This window comes from Barbus barbus (assembly GCF_936440315.1).
Source record: "Barbus barbus genome assembly, chromosome: 16".
In the NCBI taxonomy this organism is placed as follows: Eukaryota; Metazoa; Chordata; class Actinopteri; order Cypriniformes; family Cyprinidae; genus Barbus; species Barbus barbus.
In genome coordinates this window covers 1,320,225-1,338,785 of record NC_136744.1, presented here as the reverse complement: position 1 = coordinate 1,338,785, position 18,561 = coordinate 1,320,225, and the positions used below count along the sequence as shown (strand labels likewise).

The window sequence follows — 18,561 nt, the reverse complement described above, 5'->3', positions numbered from 1 at the left end:
CCAACCGGAGGTCACTCACTCACCACATTGACTCTTGCACTACACTACTGTTGCACTTCACCATCGGACTATAACTCCCATCATCCATCGCACTGAGGACACACAGCTGTCACCAATCTTATATTGCACTGATTACACAGCTGATTCCTTCAGACACGCTTTATAAGCATTGGACTTCCTCTCTGTCATCGCCGAGTATTGTATAGTGTATATCACTCTCCGGAGCCCACTCAGTTAGCCTTGCCTTGCCTTGCCTTGCCTTTTGTGTTTTCTAGTGTTTTGATTCTTGCTTGTGTTTCCTGGATTAACCCTTGCCATTTGGACTCAGTTTGCACCTCTCTTGGACTATTGCTCATGTACCTGGATTATCTCTCTGCCTTGGCCTGTTGGATATTGTTCGCCGATCGTCGACCCACGCTTGCCCTAGGATTACTCTTTGTCTTGCCTGTGATGTTCCTGTTTGCCATTGCATGAACCTTGCTTGTTTTGTGACCTCGCCTTTTAATAAAGCTTGCAAATGGATCCGCACGCCTCACGTCTTGTTCGCCCCGTAACAAGAACATCCATAGAACTGCTGCACAAGCGTGTCAATTTTTCATCTGTTTCCCAGCCTCAAATATTTAGATCACCTCTCAAAAGAATAAAACAAAGGTATTTCTGAACAAAATGCAAGTTTTGACCATTTGCAATCCATATTAAGCACCCGCAGCAATATTTCAATCATTAAACAGTGCGACAAAATGTTGAAAAAGCACTTAAAGCGCAGGTAATATATTTAAAACAGTAATATTGAAAGATCAAATTCAGTAATCACCATATTAATGATGTATAGTTTACACAGGCAAGCAGATGAGGCCAGGAACATGAACGCAATCCGCATAACGGTTCAGTGCTTTCCTTCTAATAGTTTTCTATGGGAAGCCATTTAATGTGAAACTTTGTGTTTATATTCTGGCTTCATACTCTTGCCTGTACAAAATATACATCATCAATAAGGTGTTTATTGAATATCGTTTGTATTTCCACAGTGTGAAGTAAGGTCTTACAAATTAGTGACATTTGTTATGGCATCCGAATTGAAACATTAGAATGCACATGAAAACATTTGTTAACTCTACAATAAATAATAAATCCATTTCATCAGCTCTTCAACAGCAATGCTATAGAGCTACCTCAAAAATGGGTGTACAAAGACTAAAGAGTTCTAAACATGGCAGCGCGCTTGTTTCTCTGGTCTACAGTAACAAACATATTAAACATCATTAGAGTCAGACAAATCAAATGAAAGATCATTTCCGTGCACCAGGACTTGTTTCTGCTTCCACTAGACTTCAGATAGATAAAAAATCAAAACATTTCTAACTCAACTCACTGAAAAGTATGCGTTTGCTTTAGTGTCATTCAGATGCAGTTGACGGTTGTTGTCTCTGTTATACAGAGCGTTCAGTTTCTTGGACCATATTGATGGCAAAAACTCTTTATACTGCAGTTGCCAGTAGAGGCTGAATATCTTGTGCAGGTCCAACACCAGACAGCTGCAGTTATATATAATGATGCCCAACTCCTTCATCTGTGAAAATAACACATCACCTCACTCACCAGACCAATGAAATATTACTAAACATGATGAAGAACATGCCATATCACATAACTCCAACATACAGATTAATAATCGAATTAACTAAATGGAATTAGTAAAGCCCCCCCCCCCCCCCCCCCCCCAAAAAAAAAAAAAACCACTCACCTTTTTAAAAAAATGTGCATTCAATTAAAGAGTTGTTCTTTACCGTAGACAGTGACCTCCAATCCATGCCAGCACTTCCTATGTACATGTGCGTCCGGTCCACCACCCAGAAGGAGGAGTTGAGCTGACCTTTAATGAGGGCTGTCATGTTCAGGTAATGCACCTCTGCACCTGGAGGATAAACGAACAAAACAGTCAATTATGAATCACTGGTTCTCAAAGGGCCTGGTTCTCACCAAGTGCAATCAACATTAAGGCAATGTTCCATATAGAGTCCAAACATAAAGGAAAAAGACTGAACTACTTAACCATGCATGCTTTTATTTGTATTTTAACAGCTGCATTTGTGGAAACAGTTGTACTACAAATAGCTGTCATTTACTGTATTTCTCTGAATAAGTATGAGTAAGAAGAAAGAAGAAATATTACAGACATTTGCAACCAATTTCTTGGCTGTTTTGCTGCAGATTGTTGCACCATTATTTGTTTTAAATTTCATGTTGAACTTGAATGAATAATGTATGGTGTACAATACATTTCTTCTTGTTCTCACCAGCTGTGGTCTCAATGCTTTATTTGTTAACCTCACCGCATTCATAACTGAGACCTTAGCCACCACTCAGAGGGCCGGTGACAAGATCAGCTTTAGTGAGTGTACACTACGATCTCTCAAACCTTAAACTTATGGGAACCCCCCCCCCCCAAAAAAAAACTTCTGAATGTGTCTAGCTTTTAAACCAACAGTCCTTGTTTCCCAATCTGAATGCTTTTACATAAGGCAAGGCAAGTTTATTTATATAGCACATTTCATACACAGTAGTAATTCAAAGTGCTTTACATAAAAGAAAGTGAAGTAGTCATTAAAAATAATAATCACAGCAATAAAAACAGGGAATTAATAATAATAATAAAAACAAGGAATTTTAAAATGATATAGAAATTGATTTAAAATTAATTTAAAACAGTTAAGAACAGAAAATAATTATACATAAAATACAGTGCAGTCAGTTCAGACGTAGCACAGTGCTCATTCAGTAAATGCACATCTGATCTCTTCTGGAAACTGGTTCCAACTTCCCTTGTTTTGTGAACCCTTGGTGTTTCTAACTGACTCGATCCTAATGATCTGAGTGGTCTGTTAGGTTTATATTCAGTGAGCATATCAGCAATATATTTAAATCCTAGGCCATTGAGTGATTTATAAATGAGTAAAAGTACTTTAAAATCAATCCTAAATGTAACTGGAAGCCAGTGTAAGGACCTGAGGACTGGTGTGATATGCTCAGATTTTCTGGTTCTAGTCAGAATCCTGGCAGCAGTGTTCTGGATGAGCTGCAGTTGTCTAATGGTCTTCTTGGGAAGGCCGGTGAGGAGACCATTACAGTAATCCACCCTGCTGGTGATAAAGGCATGAACAAGTTTCTCCTTGAGTGGAAGTCTTGACTGGAAACAAAACATCTGAAATCATGGCTACTGAAACTAAGGTCTGTCTCCAGAATCACCCCAAGATTTTTGACTTGATTTTTAGTTTTTAGTTGTTTGACCCCTAGAGTCAGGGTATGCATTCACCTTGAGAACTTCATCTTTGTTTCCAAATGCAATGACTTCAGTTTTCTCCTTGTTTAACTGTTTGGACCAAGTGTAAAGAAGCAAAGGCACAGGAATTTGATAACTTTAATAACAGGTTACTCCATTTGTGGGAACACTCTAATCCAAAGGTGCCACATAAACGCTTGATTATCACTTTACAGTTCTAATCAAACAAACCAATAATCAGAGCTCACACAGATTTTTTTGATCTAGTGCAATTTCAGGTCTTCATTAGCAACTTCCCTTTTTTGACGTCATTGAAATGTTGCACAATTAGGAAATTACTTTTAAGGTGGTTCCACAGTCAACTCTAGTAAATGTTCTCCTGGATCCCCTCCTCAGTATAGCAGTGCCCTCACATAAAATACACTTCTATGCCAGTATAAGCTACTTTGGTGGGATCCCAAAACACAAGAACCCATGGTGCTAATGCAAAGACCCTTTGGACTGTTTTGGCATGATTCCACTTTCTTCTGATTCCTTGAGTCCTGCAAGAGTTCAGCGGTCTTCCTGAATCCCCTACTCCTGAATCCCCTAATTAGCTATACCACTTAGTCACTTCTCCCACTTTTCACTTCAGTTGTCCCAGTTTCCCTGCTTTATCTCCTCTCATTGCTTTCTAGTCTTGTGCTCCTGAGTGTCCAGTGGTCCTTCTTAATTTCTCAGGAATCCTAGCAAAGCCTGTTGTCTTCAGCTATCTAAAGTATCTGAGCAGCTGAGGGCCAGGGAGAATCTGAGCAGTAGGAAAAAAGCTCAAGGAGGGAACTTGAGGTAGATGGGGATAAATCTGGCAGTGGACCTAAAAAGAACATATATACGCTGTTCCTCCATATTGGGGAAGTCTTTTTTTTTTATTGCTCTAAAATTTCTTGCAGGTTTGATTGAAGGTTTACTTGGGTGCTACTGAAGTGCTACTGAAAAGATGAATTAGCTGGTTCAAGTGTGTTTGATCAGGGTTGGAGCTAAACTTTTGCAGGACGGTAGATCTCCAGGAACAGGTCTGGGCACCTTTGGATTAGAGTGTTCCCCACAAATGGAGTAACCTGTTAATAAAGTTATCAAATTCCTGTGCCTTCGCTTCTTTACACTTGGTCCAAACAAAGAGAGTCTTACGAGATGGTTTTGTTAGACAGTGGATGCTAAATAATATCATATACTGTACTTACCTCTCTGAGTGAGTGCCTTGAGCTCTGAAGAATTAGTTAGTCCACTGACCACCTTCAAACTGACTGACCGAGATTGCAGACTCATCAACTGATGGAGTAAGACCTGACCCTGAGGATGACAGAAGAAACAGTCACATTTATGTGCAGTCATATTAGGACGAATCTAGCTCTCTTTAAAAGAAACTCTCATAGACGTAATCAGCAGAGGTGTTGACACTGCAGTATGTTGGGTGTTACCTGTTTGGCCTGGGGAGGTTTTGACTCATACTCGGTAGAGTTCAGTGCCCACCATGGGGACACGATCTCAACAGATCGATGTGCTTTATCCAAAAGCTCAAGGAGACCAGCGGCCAGTGAAACTGTGTCCTTATATGGAATGGACAGATCTTCAGGAATATTCTCAACAAGCACAACACTGTCAACACAAGAGAATCTATATTCAAGTGCAGGCAGGATTCACTGAGAGCGGATATTAAAAGGTTAATGATTTCCAATGATTTGTGCTTGTTAAGCTGTCACATACTGACCAATAATACTGTTTCAAGGTCCAAACCTCTATTCAGTTTGATGAGAACACTCAACAGCCATTTATCAGCAATATTCATTTATATCACACCATTAAGCTAAGCTTTTTAAAACTCAGTGTACACTACAGTCTCTGGCCTTACGATGTCCCGAACATTAATATTTTAAAGATTCAGAAAATATACATCAATGTATGGCCAATTGAGAGTTTGGGTAGGGTGATGATTTTTTAGTACTACTAAAGCTTACTGTGAGTATATATTAGCATTTTTAATTGTTTACTACATTGCTTTTGGGATCTGGACCTGGAAACAGTGACATGTGATAAATTAGCATTATGTGTACAAATATTTCATTGTGACACCTCCTAGATTTTACAAAATTACATATAATTGTTTGTGTATGTATCATCCTGACAGTGATTCAGCACAATAAATCTTTATCTGGCTGCAACAGACTGAATCAGATCACAAAGATGGGATACACAGATCAATAAGAGAAACAAAACACCTTGATGACAAGACGCAGCAGGCCTACAAACACAACAGAGAACAGCATACTGTATACTAATGGAAATAATGCAATAATAAATACAATAAAAGTGTGAACAATGATTATGATTACACACATACATACATACAGTAAATGCATGTATATTATGGTGGCTTGCCAGCATTGCCTCCAGGTCACGTGGGCTCGTGAAGCGAAGAAATCGGTTGCATCCATTCCCTATTTGCCATGATCCAGTGGAGAGATCCAAGGTAAAGTGGAGCCCCTGTAAAGTGAACATGTTCTCCTAAATTACACTAATGTCCCATTTGTTTAATCGTGTCTTAATTAAAATCTGATTTGAATCACATTTAAAACAATGGTTACATGAAACAAGTTTCAAAATACATTTTGTTTCCAAAAATACTAAGTAAAGTACAGATTCTCCCTCCATAATAAAAAACAACATTATATAAAACTCATTATCCTGGCTTTCTGACCCATAAGAAATTTATATTACACAATCATCTTCTCAACTTAAGAAAGATTGCAGGCAGTAGACGAATTGCAAGCAGAATTCACAGGAGGGTTGTGGTGGTCTAGTGGTTAAGGATGTTGGCTGTTAAAGGTCCCGGGTTCAGTTCAGGAAATGAGATTTACTGAGGTCCCAGTTGTGCATTACCACCATCACTTGAACTCCAACACTTAAAGCATTGTCAGTGGCTCCAGAGGGATTTCACTTGTACTGAAAGTGGCCTCAGATGAGAAGTGCCTGCTAATGTTTTTTTTCGACTGCTAAAGCATGCAGATTTGATCATAGTTCCTATCCTGTTACAGTGCCTGTATATCGAGTCTGTGAAATAGAATATCTTAAAAGAACACATTATACGCACTCTGTCCAACACTAAATAGCTCCAAATCAATACTCTCTCTAAATCACATTTTTACAAACCCTTATAATTAAGACCATACAAGTTAACCATTAAAAAAAACACACACACACCTTTCTTATATGATTTTATCTGATAATTGGTGCTTTCAATGATAAACCAGAGGAGCAACTGCTTTCCTCATGGCTATGTGTGTTTAGAATTTAAATACAAAACAATAGGAAAGAAAAATATCAGTCTTATGACAATGTATTCAATATTGAACTTTACATAAAAAAATACATAAAAATAACATTACAAATGCATCACAAAAAAAAAAGAAAAAAAAAAGTGGGCATTAGCTTGTCTGATAGCCTCTGCCCTAATATGCAATTATGCAATTAGTTTCTCAATCAGCATTTTTCAAAATGTCTTCTCATTGAAGCTTTATCATCTATGTGATGAAGTGCCAGAGTGACTCTATGAACATGCTTTGGAAGAATTCTGCAGCTATTTAACACCACTACATTTACACGTTAATTTAACAGACAGTTGAATCCAAAGTGACTCACAAATGAGGAAAACCGCTAGCAATTTAAGAGACAACAATATTAGCAGTTCGCAGAAAAGAGTAGAGTAGAGCAGAAGAGAAAGTGAAGAGAAAGTGTTGCTTGATCAAGTGGCCGCCTTGAACGCTAATGTTTGCAACTGCAGAAGAATGATGTGAATTTGCTGACCACAGAGTCACTTCATTGCTTTGTGATGACACAGAGAAAAAATGCTGGGTGAGAAAGTGCAAAACCTTTGCAGATGAAAGCTTGGACAGCACGGCAGGACCTTGAATAGCAGTGGCATTTACAAGGAGCTGACCAACTCGTTCTGCAGTACTATTCATAGACAAAGACACAGCACACTGTTTGAAGGTGCCATTATCTGCTTTGCAGTAGACCTAGACCATCATAGGGAACTGAACCATATGAGCTCAAAGTCTCTCTTTTCTGAGGTTTATGTTGAACTGTGCGTCATGCTAAATTGCAAGGGGGAAGCATTCATTTTTCTAAGATTAGGTGTATTAAAAGTGAACTTAAAACAAAAATGACACCAATGCATCTTGATTCCCTGTCCTTGTTGACAATAGAATCAAATTTTAAAAGAATGCTGGACTTCAATTACACTGTGCAGGATTTTGCTTTATGTAGAAATTCGGATGATAGATTTTTAGCCCTTAAATGATCTGTTATTCAACTGCTTTTTATATTCTGTAACCCAGTATTTTACCCATATCTAAGGTCTGTAACTCAATTATTGATTGGCAACCATGTCAAAAATAGAATTGTTAATATCAACGAGCAGTATTCCAAAATTAGACAAAATTATTATGTGTCACAGTTTGGTTTCTGCCTAGTTTCCTGTTTTGCCCTTTTTTGGTATTTCCTGTTGTTTCCAGTCATTAGTTAATCATCGTTTAGTCCCTTCACCTGTTTTGTGTTAATTATCTCGTTTGCTCATTTGTCCGGTTCCTTTATAAGCCTTGAGTTCCTTAGTTTGTTTGTCGAGTCTTAAAGTTAGGTTACTGTGCGATGGAATGATCTCCTGTATCTTAAAACCTTTATGTGATTAAAGATTCTGTTTTTTTCTACTTACACGTTTGCTCCCGCATTCCAGTACATAACAGTATGTTCCTGTTCTTCATTAAATATGTGCCACCAGGCATATACATTGTATTTAGTGTATTATTCACAAATAATATACACATAATATAAATACATAAATTTGTAATATTACACTCTAAAAAATGCTGGGTCCTGTGTCGTGTGTGTGTCATGTGTTTCCCTCTTGTGTCCTTATTTGGTTTGTTTCCTGTACTTGTTTAATGTGATTTATTAGTTAATTCAGTTCAGCTGTGTTTTAGTTATTATCTGCGATTTATCCCTTGTATTTAAGTCCTGTCTGTTCTGTTAGATTTCGTCTGGTCTACTCGTTACTCCCGGTTTTCCTGTCTGTCTCAGCCATTAAAGACTGTTATTTTGAGTTACATCCTCGTCTCGTGTTCCTAGTTCCTCCCTGTTGTGTGCACCGTGACAGACGACCAGACCTAACAGTAAGCGATACCCACTCACCTTGTTTTTGATTGTTCGTTTTTTTAAAGTTTTTGTTTGTTCCTGTTTGTTTGTCCCGCGGCATGGAAGTTGCCGCTGGTCATCCTGCCCTAGCCAGCTGTTATTCGGCGTGGGAGTTCGGTGGGATCTCCGCGAGTGCCGCGAGTCCCTCAAGCCCACCGTCCGCGGGCAGATATATGCTGCCGTCCGCGGGGAAAAGCACGCTGCCATCCGTGGTTCACTCAAGCCTGCGCCTTACCCAAGCCCGCCATCCGCGGGGAAATCAACAGCCGCCGCTGTTCCGATGTCAAGTCTGCTGGGGAAATCGATGCCGCCGGCTGCCGCTGACTCAAGACCAGAGCACGCTCAAGTGGATCCAGTTCCGTAGTCACGGCCAGGAGTGCCATTCCTGGTTCCAGAAGATCCAGTTCCGTAGTCACGGCCAGGAGCGCCGGTTCCAGAGGATCCAGTTCCCTAGTCACGGCCTGGAGTGCAGTTCCAAATTCATGAGGATCCAGTTCCGTAGTCACGGCCAGGAGTGCTGTTCCCGGTTCCAGAGGATCCAGTTCCCTAGTGCCGGCCAGGAGTGCCGTTACATGTCCTATGGTTTTAAGTCTTGTTGTGCCCACAGGAACAGTTTTAATCCATCTGGTCTTTTCATGTACATGGAGACTCATCCTGTCGCGGAAGTGGAAGCGGTTGCTGGGGGACCCTGTGAGGGCCCCTGACGTCACGTCATGCCCAGAATGGATCTCAGCTTCTGAACTTATCCCAAGGAGGGCTTCCTGTTTCTGTGGGCTGTCCTGTTCCTGTGTTCAGCCCCGCAGGGCTCCTGATACCCCCTAAACTACCCCATTAATTTTTTTGGGGGGGGAGTAGTAGAGCTCCAGCTGTAGTGGCCGGGCCGAGTGGACCGAGGCCACGGCCACAAAGACCACCTGCCATGGCCTCCAGAGCTCCCAGCTCTGCCACGGTCTCCGAAACTGTTCCTCGTTCCTCCCCATTGTGTGCACCCTGCAAACCCAGCGAGTGGGTTGTTTAGACCCAATTTAAATAACCCAATCGCTGGGTTCATCCATATATAAACATAATATAAAGGCAGTGACTATTTGCACTAAGTGTAAATAGCGATAGATGCTAGTTACATTAAGTGCAAATAGCATATTTTTTTAGTGATATATATTATTTATACTAAGTGCAAATAGCAATGGATTCTATTTACACTATGTAAAAATAGCAAGATTTCCTGCTATTTATGCTACTTATTGCAAATAGTGGCAGTTATCTGCACCTCAATATTGTAGTGCATTATAAAACAGTACGCAATAATAACGTATTGAATGTAAATTATAGTTTTAATTCAAATTATTAAATGGATGCCACCTTATTGGGACAATAAAGCCCTCCCTACACCTACCCTAACCCTATCCGATGCCTTTCTGATGCAATATGAGATTTCAAATGGGAGAAACAAATTAGGCAAAAGGCGGTCTCGAACTCGGGTCGATCGCGTCAAAAAGCATGCACCCTTCTACACCACTGAAACTGATGCTAAATAAGCATATTTTTTTAGTGTTGACTAACCCAATCACACGTTAGTGGGCGGAGTTAGTGTAAATAGCCTTTGCCAACAAGGGGGGCTATTTGCACTTAGTGTAAATAGACACTCCGTAATAGAAATACATAAATGAATAATATTACACTCTAAAAAATGCTGGGTTGAAAACAATCCAGCATGTGTTCTGTCCAATATTTACCCAGCACTGGGTTGTATTTAATCCAGCTTTTTTTAGAGTGTAATATTATTAATTTATGTATATATGTTATATTATGTTATATTATGTGTATATATATGGATGAACCCAGCGATTGTGTTATTTAAACTGGGTCTAAACAACCCAATCGCTGGGTTCGTCCATATTTTACCCAGCATTTTTTAGAGTGTAGCAAATTAATATCATATAATAATATAAAAATGTTGAAGTCCATTCAAAATTGAAATATATGAAATATTATAGTGGCCATACCATTCCATGCAATTAGAAGTATTAAGGTTTACAAGACTATTTACTACTCTTACATACTCTCACAGTCAAATGTTTCAAAATTAAGGTAATTTTAATAAGCAAAGTCCACACGTATAACAGTGCATACTCAAACATAAACAACAACTGACAAAGAAACTAAGGAACTTAAATAGCCTATATGAACAACATCACACTCGTAGATGTGAGATATGGCTGTATATTGGCTATGATACAGCCGTAGGAAATCACAGCGTGCTGATATACACTACAGCTATATCTCATGTCTACAGGTGGGATATTGCATGTATACAGAACTACGTCTTCCACCACAGATTCAAATCTAAAGTTGACAGTTTAACAGCTGAGCCCAAGCCTCCGTTACTAATTCAGAAACATCACTTTAGAACTAGTAACAAAGGAACGTTGAGTTGCTTAATTGAAAGCTTATTGTATTACTAGCAGAGTATGTGTAGTAGAGTATTATGAGTGAGAGATGGACTGAGCGAGTGTGATTACCTGCATCTGATACAGCATTCATTCTTCAGATCAATCTCATTTTCACAATAAAACATTAGTTTGAATGTCCGCTGAGGAAAGCGATAGGCTATCTTTGCCGTACTATACAGTACTTTTATCGGTTACGGGTGATTTCCATTGACAGCGCTACTCAGTGTATTTGTTGGTTGTGTCTTACAAGCTGTTATTATGAGTAAAAAATAACTTCTGTTTCAGCCTCTTTCAATATAAAAGTCTTTACTGCTGACTCATAAAATAGTCTCTTGTCACCATCTAATTGCAGAACAATGTCACTAAAATCACCATCATGAACACACACCGTTTCTCAATACGAAATACTACTATTACGTATATAAAATGTATTTATTGAATAATGTTAAATAAGCAACAGCCATCATAAAAGTTGCCAGGCAATTCAGTCAAAAGTACAAAGACAGCGCTCTAATATACAGGATTGAAGTTATATAAAATATAACGTGATGAGATTTTGCCCTCAGCCAAAACTATCTTCTCTGAAACAAATAATAGATTAATGACACCAAAGACTGCCCATTAGATTTACTTAAAATTAATTACAGTTGGGCAAAAAGTATTTAGTCAGCCACCAATTGTGCAAGTTCTCCCACTTAAAAAGATGAGAGAGGCCTGTAATTTTCATCATAGGTACACTTCAACTATGAGAGACAGAATGGGGGGAAAGAATCCAGAAAATCACATAGTAGGATTTTTAATGAATTAATTGGTAAATTCCTCTGTAAAATAAGTATTTGGTCACCTACAAACAAGCAAGATTTCTGGCTCTCACAGACCTGTAACTTCTTCTTTAAGAGGCTCCTCTGTCCTCCACTCGTTACCTGTATTCATGGCACCTGTTTGAACTCGTTATCAGTATAAAAGACACCTGTCCACAACCTCAAACAGTCACACTCCAATCTCCACTATGACCAAGACCAAAGAGCTGTCGAAGGACACCAGAAACAAAATTGTAGACCTGCACCAGGCTGGGAAGACTGAATCTGCAATAGGCAAGCAGCTTGGTGTGAAGAAATTAACTGTGGGAGCAATTATTAGAAAATGGAAGACATACAAGACCACTGATTTGGAAGTAAGATGGCGGCGCGATCGATCGCTGCGGCTGCTCCGGGTCCCAAAGACGGTGCTTTTATGTCGTTTAATGTCGTCTGTTCGTCTCCAAATAGTGTCAGTTTACCGCTAACTCTTAAGGAAATCACCCCAGAATTCATCTATGATCGCCAAAGTCTTTTGGATATCAGCAACGCTTACGTACACCAACTCTCGCCGGCGGCTACTGAGAAGCTACGAGGCCTTTGTTTACTGCTGGAGCTGGACCTCGAGACCACGGCCTCACCTACTGACGCTACCCGCACAAGGCAGCGTCGCAAGCGGTGTGAGAGAGGACGGAAGCGCGGTAAGCGCGGAGGTATACGAGCTAGGCTAAGAGCTAACCCCTCAAGACCGGCTCTTCCAACACTCATGCTCTAAAACGTCCGCTCTCTGGAAAACAAACTGGACTTAATTCAACTCAGTCGATCTACACAGCATGAGGCAAGGGACTGTTGCGTGTTTGTTTTCACCGAAACATGGCTAAACGACAACATCCCGGACTCCGCCATTCAATTACACGGACTAACCAGCTTCCGAGCGGACAGAGATTCATCACTGTCTGGTAAGACACGCGGAGGTGGCTTGTGTGTGTATATCAACAAAGACTGGTGTAACAATGCTGCGGTATTATCAAAACACTGTTCATCGCTGGTGGAGTTTATGGTTGTGAAGTGTCGACCGTTCTATCTGCCGCGGGAGTTCACGGCCATTGTTATCGTTGCGGTTTACATCCCCCCGTGTGCAAACGCTAAGGACGCGCTTCGTGAACTGTATAGCGCCATCAGTGAACAACAAACAAAAAACCCCGACGGCTTTTTCATCATAGCCGGTGACTTCAACCACGCAAACTTAAAGACAGTTTTGCCAAAGTTCTACCAACATGTGAACTTTGCAACAAGGGGAAACAACACACTGGACTTTGTTTACACAACAGTTAAGAACTCTTACAAGGCTGAACCCCGCCCCCACCTCGGGTACTCCGACCACATCACTGTTATGCTAATCCCAGCATATAGACCACTTCTCAAACTCACCAAACTGGTTGAAAAGCAGATCACAGTATGGCTAGACAATGCCACCTCAGCACTGCAGGACTGCTTCCAGGACACAGACTGGAACATGTTTAAAGAGGCAGCCACCTACAACAACCACACAGACCTGAATGAGTACACTGAAACTGTGACTGCTTACATCAAAAAGTGCACTGATGATGTGACAGTCACCAAGACCATCACCACACGTGCAAACCAGAAGCCATGGATGACAGCAGAGGTTCGTGGGCTACTAAAGACCAGAGATGAAGCATTCAGATCAGGAGATAAAGCAGCCCTCAAAACAGCAAGAGCCAATCTGTCCTGTGGCATCAAAAAAGCAAAACGGTCATATGCCCAAAAAATCAACAACCACTTCACAGACAGCAGAGACACACGGAGCCTGTGGCAAGCCATTCAGACCATCACTGACTACAAGTCCCCGCCACAGGCCTGTGATGAGGACACATCCCTCCCCGATGCACTCAACCACTTTTATTCACGGTTTGAAATGCAGAATGACACACCTGCACAAAAACTGCCCACACCTCCCAACGACCGGGCGCTCTGTCTGTCTCCAGCCGACGTAAGGAAGACCCTATCTAGGATTAACCCACGCAAGGCTGCGGGTCCTGACAACATACCTGGCCGTGTTCTGAGAGACTGTGCTGCACAGCTGACAGATGTCCTAACAGATATCTTCAACACCTCGCTGAGCCAGGCAGTCGTCCCCACGTGTTTCAAATCCACAACAATCATACCGGTACCAAAGAAATCACCTGTGTCCTGTCTCAATGACTACCGTCCCATAGCACTGACTCCAATCATGATGAAGTGCTTTGAGAGGCTAGTCATGCATAACATCAAAACCAGCCTCCCCAACACACTCGACCCGCTCCAGTTTGCATACCGTCCAAACCGCTCTACGGACGATGCAATTTCCTCCACCCTCCACCCTCCACCTGGCTCTTACCCACCTAGAAAATAAAGACTCCTATGTTAGAATGCTGTTCATTGACTTCAGCTCGGCATTCAACACAATAATCCCACAACAGCTCATAAATAAGCTAAACCTGCTGGGCCTTAACAATTCCCTCTGTAACTGGATCCTGGACTTTCTAACTGGAAGACCTCAGTCAGTCCGTGTCGGCAACAACACCTCGAGCACTACAACACTGAGCACAGGTGCCCCACAAGGCTGTGTGCTCAGCCCGCTGCTCTTCACACTGCTGACCCACGATTGCACTGCCAAGTTCAGCTCCAACCACATCATCAAGTTTGCTGATGACACAACAGTGGTAGGTCTCATCAGCAACAACGATGAAATGCACTACAGAGAGGAAGTGGCACAGCTGGCTGAATGGTGTGGCACAAACAATCTGTCCCTCAATGTGGAGAAGACAAAGGAGGTTGTGATGGACTTCAGGAGAAACTCCGTTGACCACCCCCCACTGACCATCGACAGCTCGACTGTGGAGAGAGTCAGCAGCACTAAATTCCTGGGGGTGCACATCACAGAGGATCTCACCTGGACCACCAACACCATGTCACTCTCCAAAAAGGCACAACAGCGCCTACACTTTCTCCGCCGGCTGAAAAGAGCAAGTCTCCCTCCACCCATCCTCACCACATTCTACAGAGGCACCATTGAGAGTGTGCTGACCAGCTGCATCACTGTCTGGTACGGGAACTGCAGTGCTGCTGACCGCAAGACCCTCCAGCGGACAGTGAACACAGCTGCAAAGATCATCGGTGCCCCTCTCCCCTCCATCCTGGACATCTTCCTTACACGATGCTCCAGCAAAACCAACAGCATCGTGAAGGACTCCACCCATCCCTCCCACAGTCTCTTCCAGCTCCTACCATCAGGAAGACGATACCGGAGCATCAGAGCCCGCTCCGCCAGACTGCTCAACAGCTTTTTCCCCCAGGCTGTGAGAGCCCTGAACTCAAACCACCCCGCCCCCCTCTGAAACCCCATGCAAACCCCTACCTCCTGAACATGGACCACCCCCCACCCCAAACCTTACCACACCAAAGAAAAACTGTATGGAACTTTAATTTTTTTATTTTTTTATTTTATTCTTATTTTTCTTCACACTATGGACACTCTCCTCTATGTGCACTATGACACTTTACACTATGGACACTCACACTTTACACTATGTGCACTATGGACACTTACACTTTACACTATGTGCACTATGGACACTTACACACACTGCTGCGTGTGCACAATCTCACAAAAGACTCAGCAATATATGTATGTTTATATGCTCATGCACTACAAATCATCCTGCACTGTTCCCCAACCAGCTGCTGACTCAAATGTCTCTCTTTGCACATGTACAGTATTTGTGAAGCATTCGTATAGTTTGTATAGCATTCGTATAGTTTGTATTTTTTATCTTCTATTTTTTAGTTTGTATAGGGTAATATTTATGTGAAGCATTCGTATAGTTGTATTTTTTATCCTTTATTCTTTTAGTTTGTATAGGGTAAATACTTATATATATATAGTATACTTATAGTTAAATCTGTTAGTAGTGTATAGGTTTATAGTGTTTTTTTACTTCATTGTTGTATGTCTGTATTTATGTAGCACCGTGGTCCTGCGAGACACGACATTTCGTTCCACTGCATGCCCTCACATGTAGTGGAATGACAATAAAGCTCAACTTGAACTTGAACTTGAACTTAAACTGATAATCTCCCTCGATCTGGGGCTCCAAGTAAGATCTCACCCTAGGGGGACCTAGTGAATGACCTGCAGAGAGCTGGGACCAAAGTAACAAAGGCTACCATCAGTAACACACTACGCCGCCAGGGACTCAAATCCTGCAGTGCCAGACGTGTCCCCCTACTTAAGCCAGTACATGTCTGGGCCCATCTGAAGTTTGCTAGAGAGCATTTGGATGATCCAGAAGAGGATTGTGAGAATGTCATATGGTCAGATGAAACCAAAAAAAACCCTTTTTGGTAAAAACTCAACTCGTCGTGTTTGGAGGAGAAAGAATGCTGAGTTGCATCCAAAGAACCTACTGTGAAGCATGGGGGTGGAAACATCATGCTTTGGGGCTGTTTTTCTGCTAAGGGACCAGGACGACTGATCCGTGTAAAGGAAAGAATGAATGGGGCCATGTATCGTGAGATTTTGAGTGAAAACCTCCTTCCATCAGCAAGGGCATTGAAGATGAAACGTGGCTGGGTCTTTCAGCATGACAATGATCCCAAACACACCGCCCGGGCAACGAAGGAGTGGCATAGTAAGAAGCATTTCAAGGTCCAGGAGTGGCCACACCGCATCACTCATCGACATGATTCTGTCATTGACATTACTAAATGGGCCCAGGAATACTTCCAGAAACCACTGTCGGTAAACACAATCCGCCGTGCCATCTGCAGATGCCAACTAAAGCTTTATCATGTAAAAAGGAAGCCGCATGTGAACATGGTCCAGAAGGACCATGGCCGTGGGCCAAGGCTAATTTAAAATGGACTGTTTCAAAGTGGAAAAGTGTTCTATGATCAGACGAGTCCAAATTTGACATTCTTGTTGGAAATCATGGACACCGTGTCCTCCGGGCTAAAGAGGAAGGAGACCTTCCAGCGTGTTATCAGCGCTCAGTTCAAAAGCCAGCATCTCTGATGGTATGGGGGTGCATAAGTGCATACGGTATGGGCAGCTAGCATGTTTTGGAAGGCACTATGAATGCTGAAAGGTATGTAAAGGTTTTAGAGCAACATATGCAACTCTCCAGACAACGTGTATTTCAGCAATTTGGGTTGTAAACAACTACATTCTCACCTAAAAAACTTTTAAAACAACATTCTGTGACACAAAAACAATATTATTTTTAAATTATAGTGGATTTGAGCATCTGCCATGATGACTCCCACTGTGAGAAATACAGCAAGCGGAGTGAAACAGTGAAACGGTTGGAGGAGCTCTGTTATTACTCTAATATCACACTCTTATCAGCCAATCAGATTTGAGGATCAGAAATAACTATTGTATAAACACTGATAACAAACTAAAATACGAACAGCTGTGACGATTAAATGAATACCCATGCAAACAAACATGAGGCGGAAAACGTGAACAAAGACAAAAGGAAATAGTAACAAGCAAACTAAAAGTCCATGAGAATGAAAACTAAACTGTCAGTTTGTGAAATTTACAGCACAATTAAATAATTTCTCATAGTCTTTATACATAAAAGACTAATGAACTGCCCAACTGTAGTGTTCCTACAGTCAGGTCATTTGAAGAGTTAGCTGTGTACGTCCTGTAGCAGGCATAATTTTTTAATGGGACTTTCAATTGTACTGGTCTTTATTTTGATGCAAACGCAATGCACCTGGCCTGCCATGGTGTGCATCTGAGAGGGTATTAAATGTCAAGCTTATATTGTCCTCCAAGACTTTCCTTTTAAAGCAGGGATAGTTTAGCCAAAATTTAAAATTCTGTCATCATCTACTCACCCTCAGGTTGTTCCAAAGTCATAAGAACGCTAAAAATGCTGGAGCTGCACTTGCTGGACATCAGTCTTCTTGGGCTGCATGCATCTCTGGATATTAACATGCGACAGGTGAGGGAGATCATCCAACCGGTGTTGCCATCTTTGGGAAAATGCATGGGGAAATATGTAATCCCTTGAGTATTTGTGCTTGAGTAGATCTTGTAAGTTTCTCCTCACAGCGTCAACAGCTTCTTTAGTGACTGTGCCTGCCTTATCAGTGGCGATTTTCATTAATGCAAAGCTTGCACTGCCAGAGGAACTGATGGCTGCATAAAGATGGATTACTATCCAGTATTCTTACAGACTTTCTCAATGTCTGCCAACAGGGTTGCTGGCAAAAACACAGGAGAACACCCAAGAGAGTACTTGTAAGGCCTTGATGACCTTTCCCATGAATTTAGAATGGCCTTTGTAGAATGTCATAGAAAGAAGGAGAGATCTTACTTGAATCTTCTGACAAGGACGAGAGCTCTTTGCAGTGCTACCATTTATCTTCAATAGACATTTCAAGCCCATATAATCTTAGCATCAGTGGTAAACAGATTTGCCTTGATGTCTGCAATGGAGGGCTCAGAGAGAATATTCTACTAGCTCTGATAGCCCCCCCATAGACAGAAAGATAAATAAATAAATATGCATAAAAAGGAGGAGATGGGGAGGAGGAGGGATGCCGAAATAACTAACAATAGAAGTGGTAAGAGGCTGTTTTTTATACTTGGATATTAATTGAAAGATTAGATGGGCGTACTCCTCTCGAAATTGCGTTAATAACTTCACTTCACAATGGTCTTCCACATGGTATTGTTGCACTACCAGATCCTCAATTTTAGCTATGGAAATGTACTTTTACACATGGC

General features: G+C 41.5%; 1 protein-coding gene across 1 annotated transcript in view; it reads right to left on the bottom strand.

The window, feature by feature from the left end:
* LOC306882148 (inactive phospholipase D5-like) overlaps window positions 1-18,561 on the bottom strand; it is a gene marked incomplete at both ends in the record, with an annotated part of 57,187 nt that overhangs the window by 11,664 nt on the left and 26,962 nt on the right. The window contains 4 exons of the mRNA XM_079436630.1: window positions 1,373-1,570; window positions 1,788-1,915; window positions 4,501-4,609; window positions 4,738-4,915. Coding sequence (XP_079292756.1) covers window positions 1,373-1,570; window positions 1,788-1,915; window positions 4,501-4,609; window positions 4,738-4,915 — 613 coding nt within the window. The remainder of the gene's footprint in view (window positions 1-1,372; window positions 1,571-1,787; window positions 1,916-4,500; window positions 4,610-4,737; window positions 4,916-18,561) is intronic.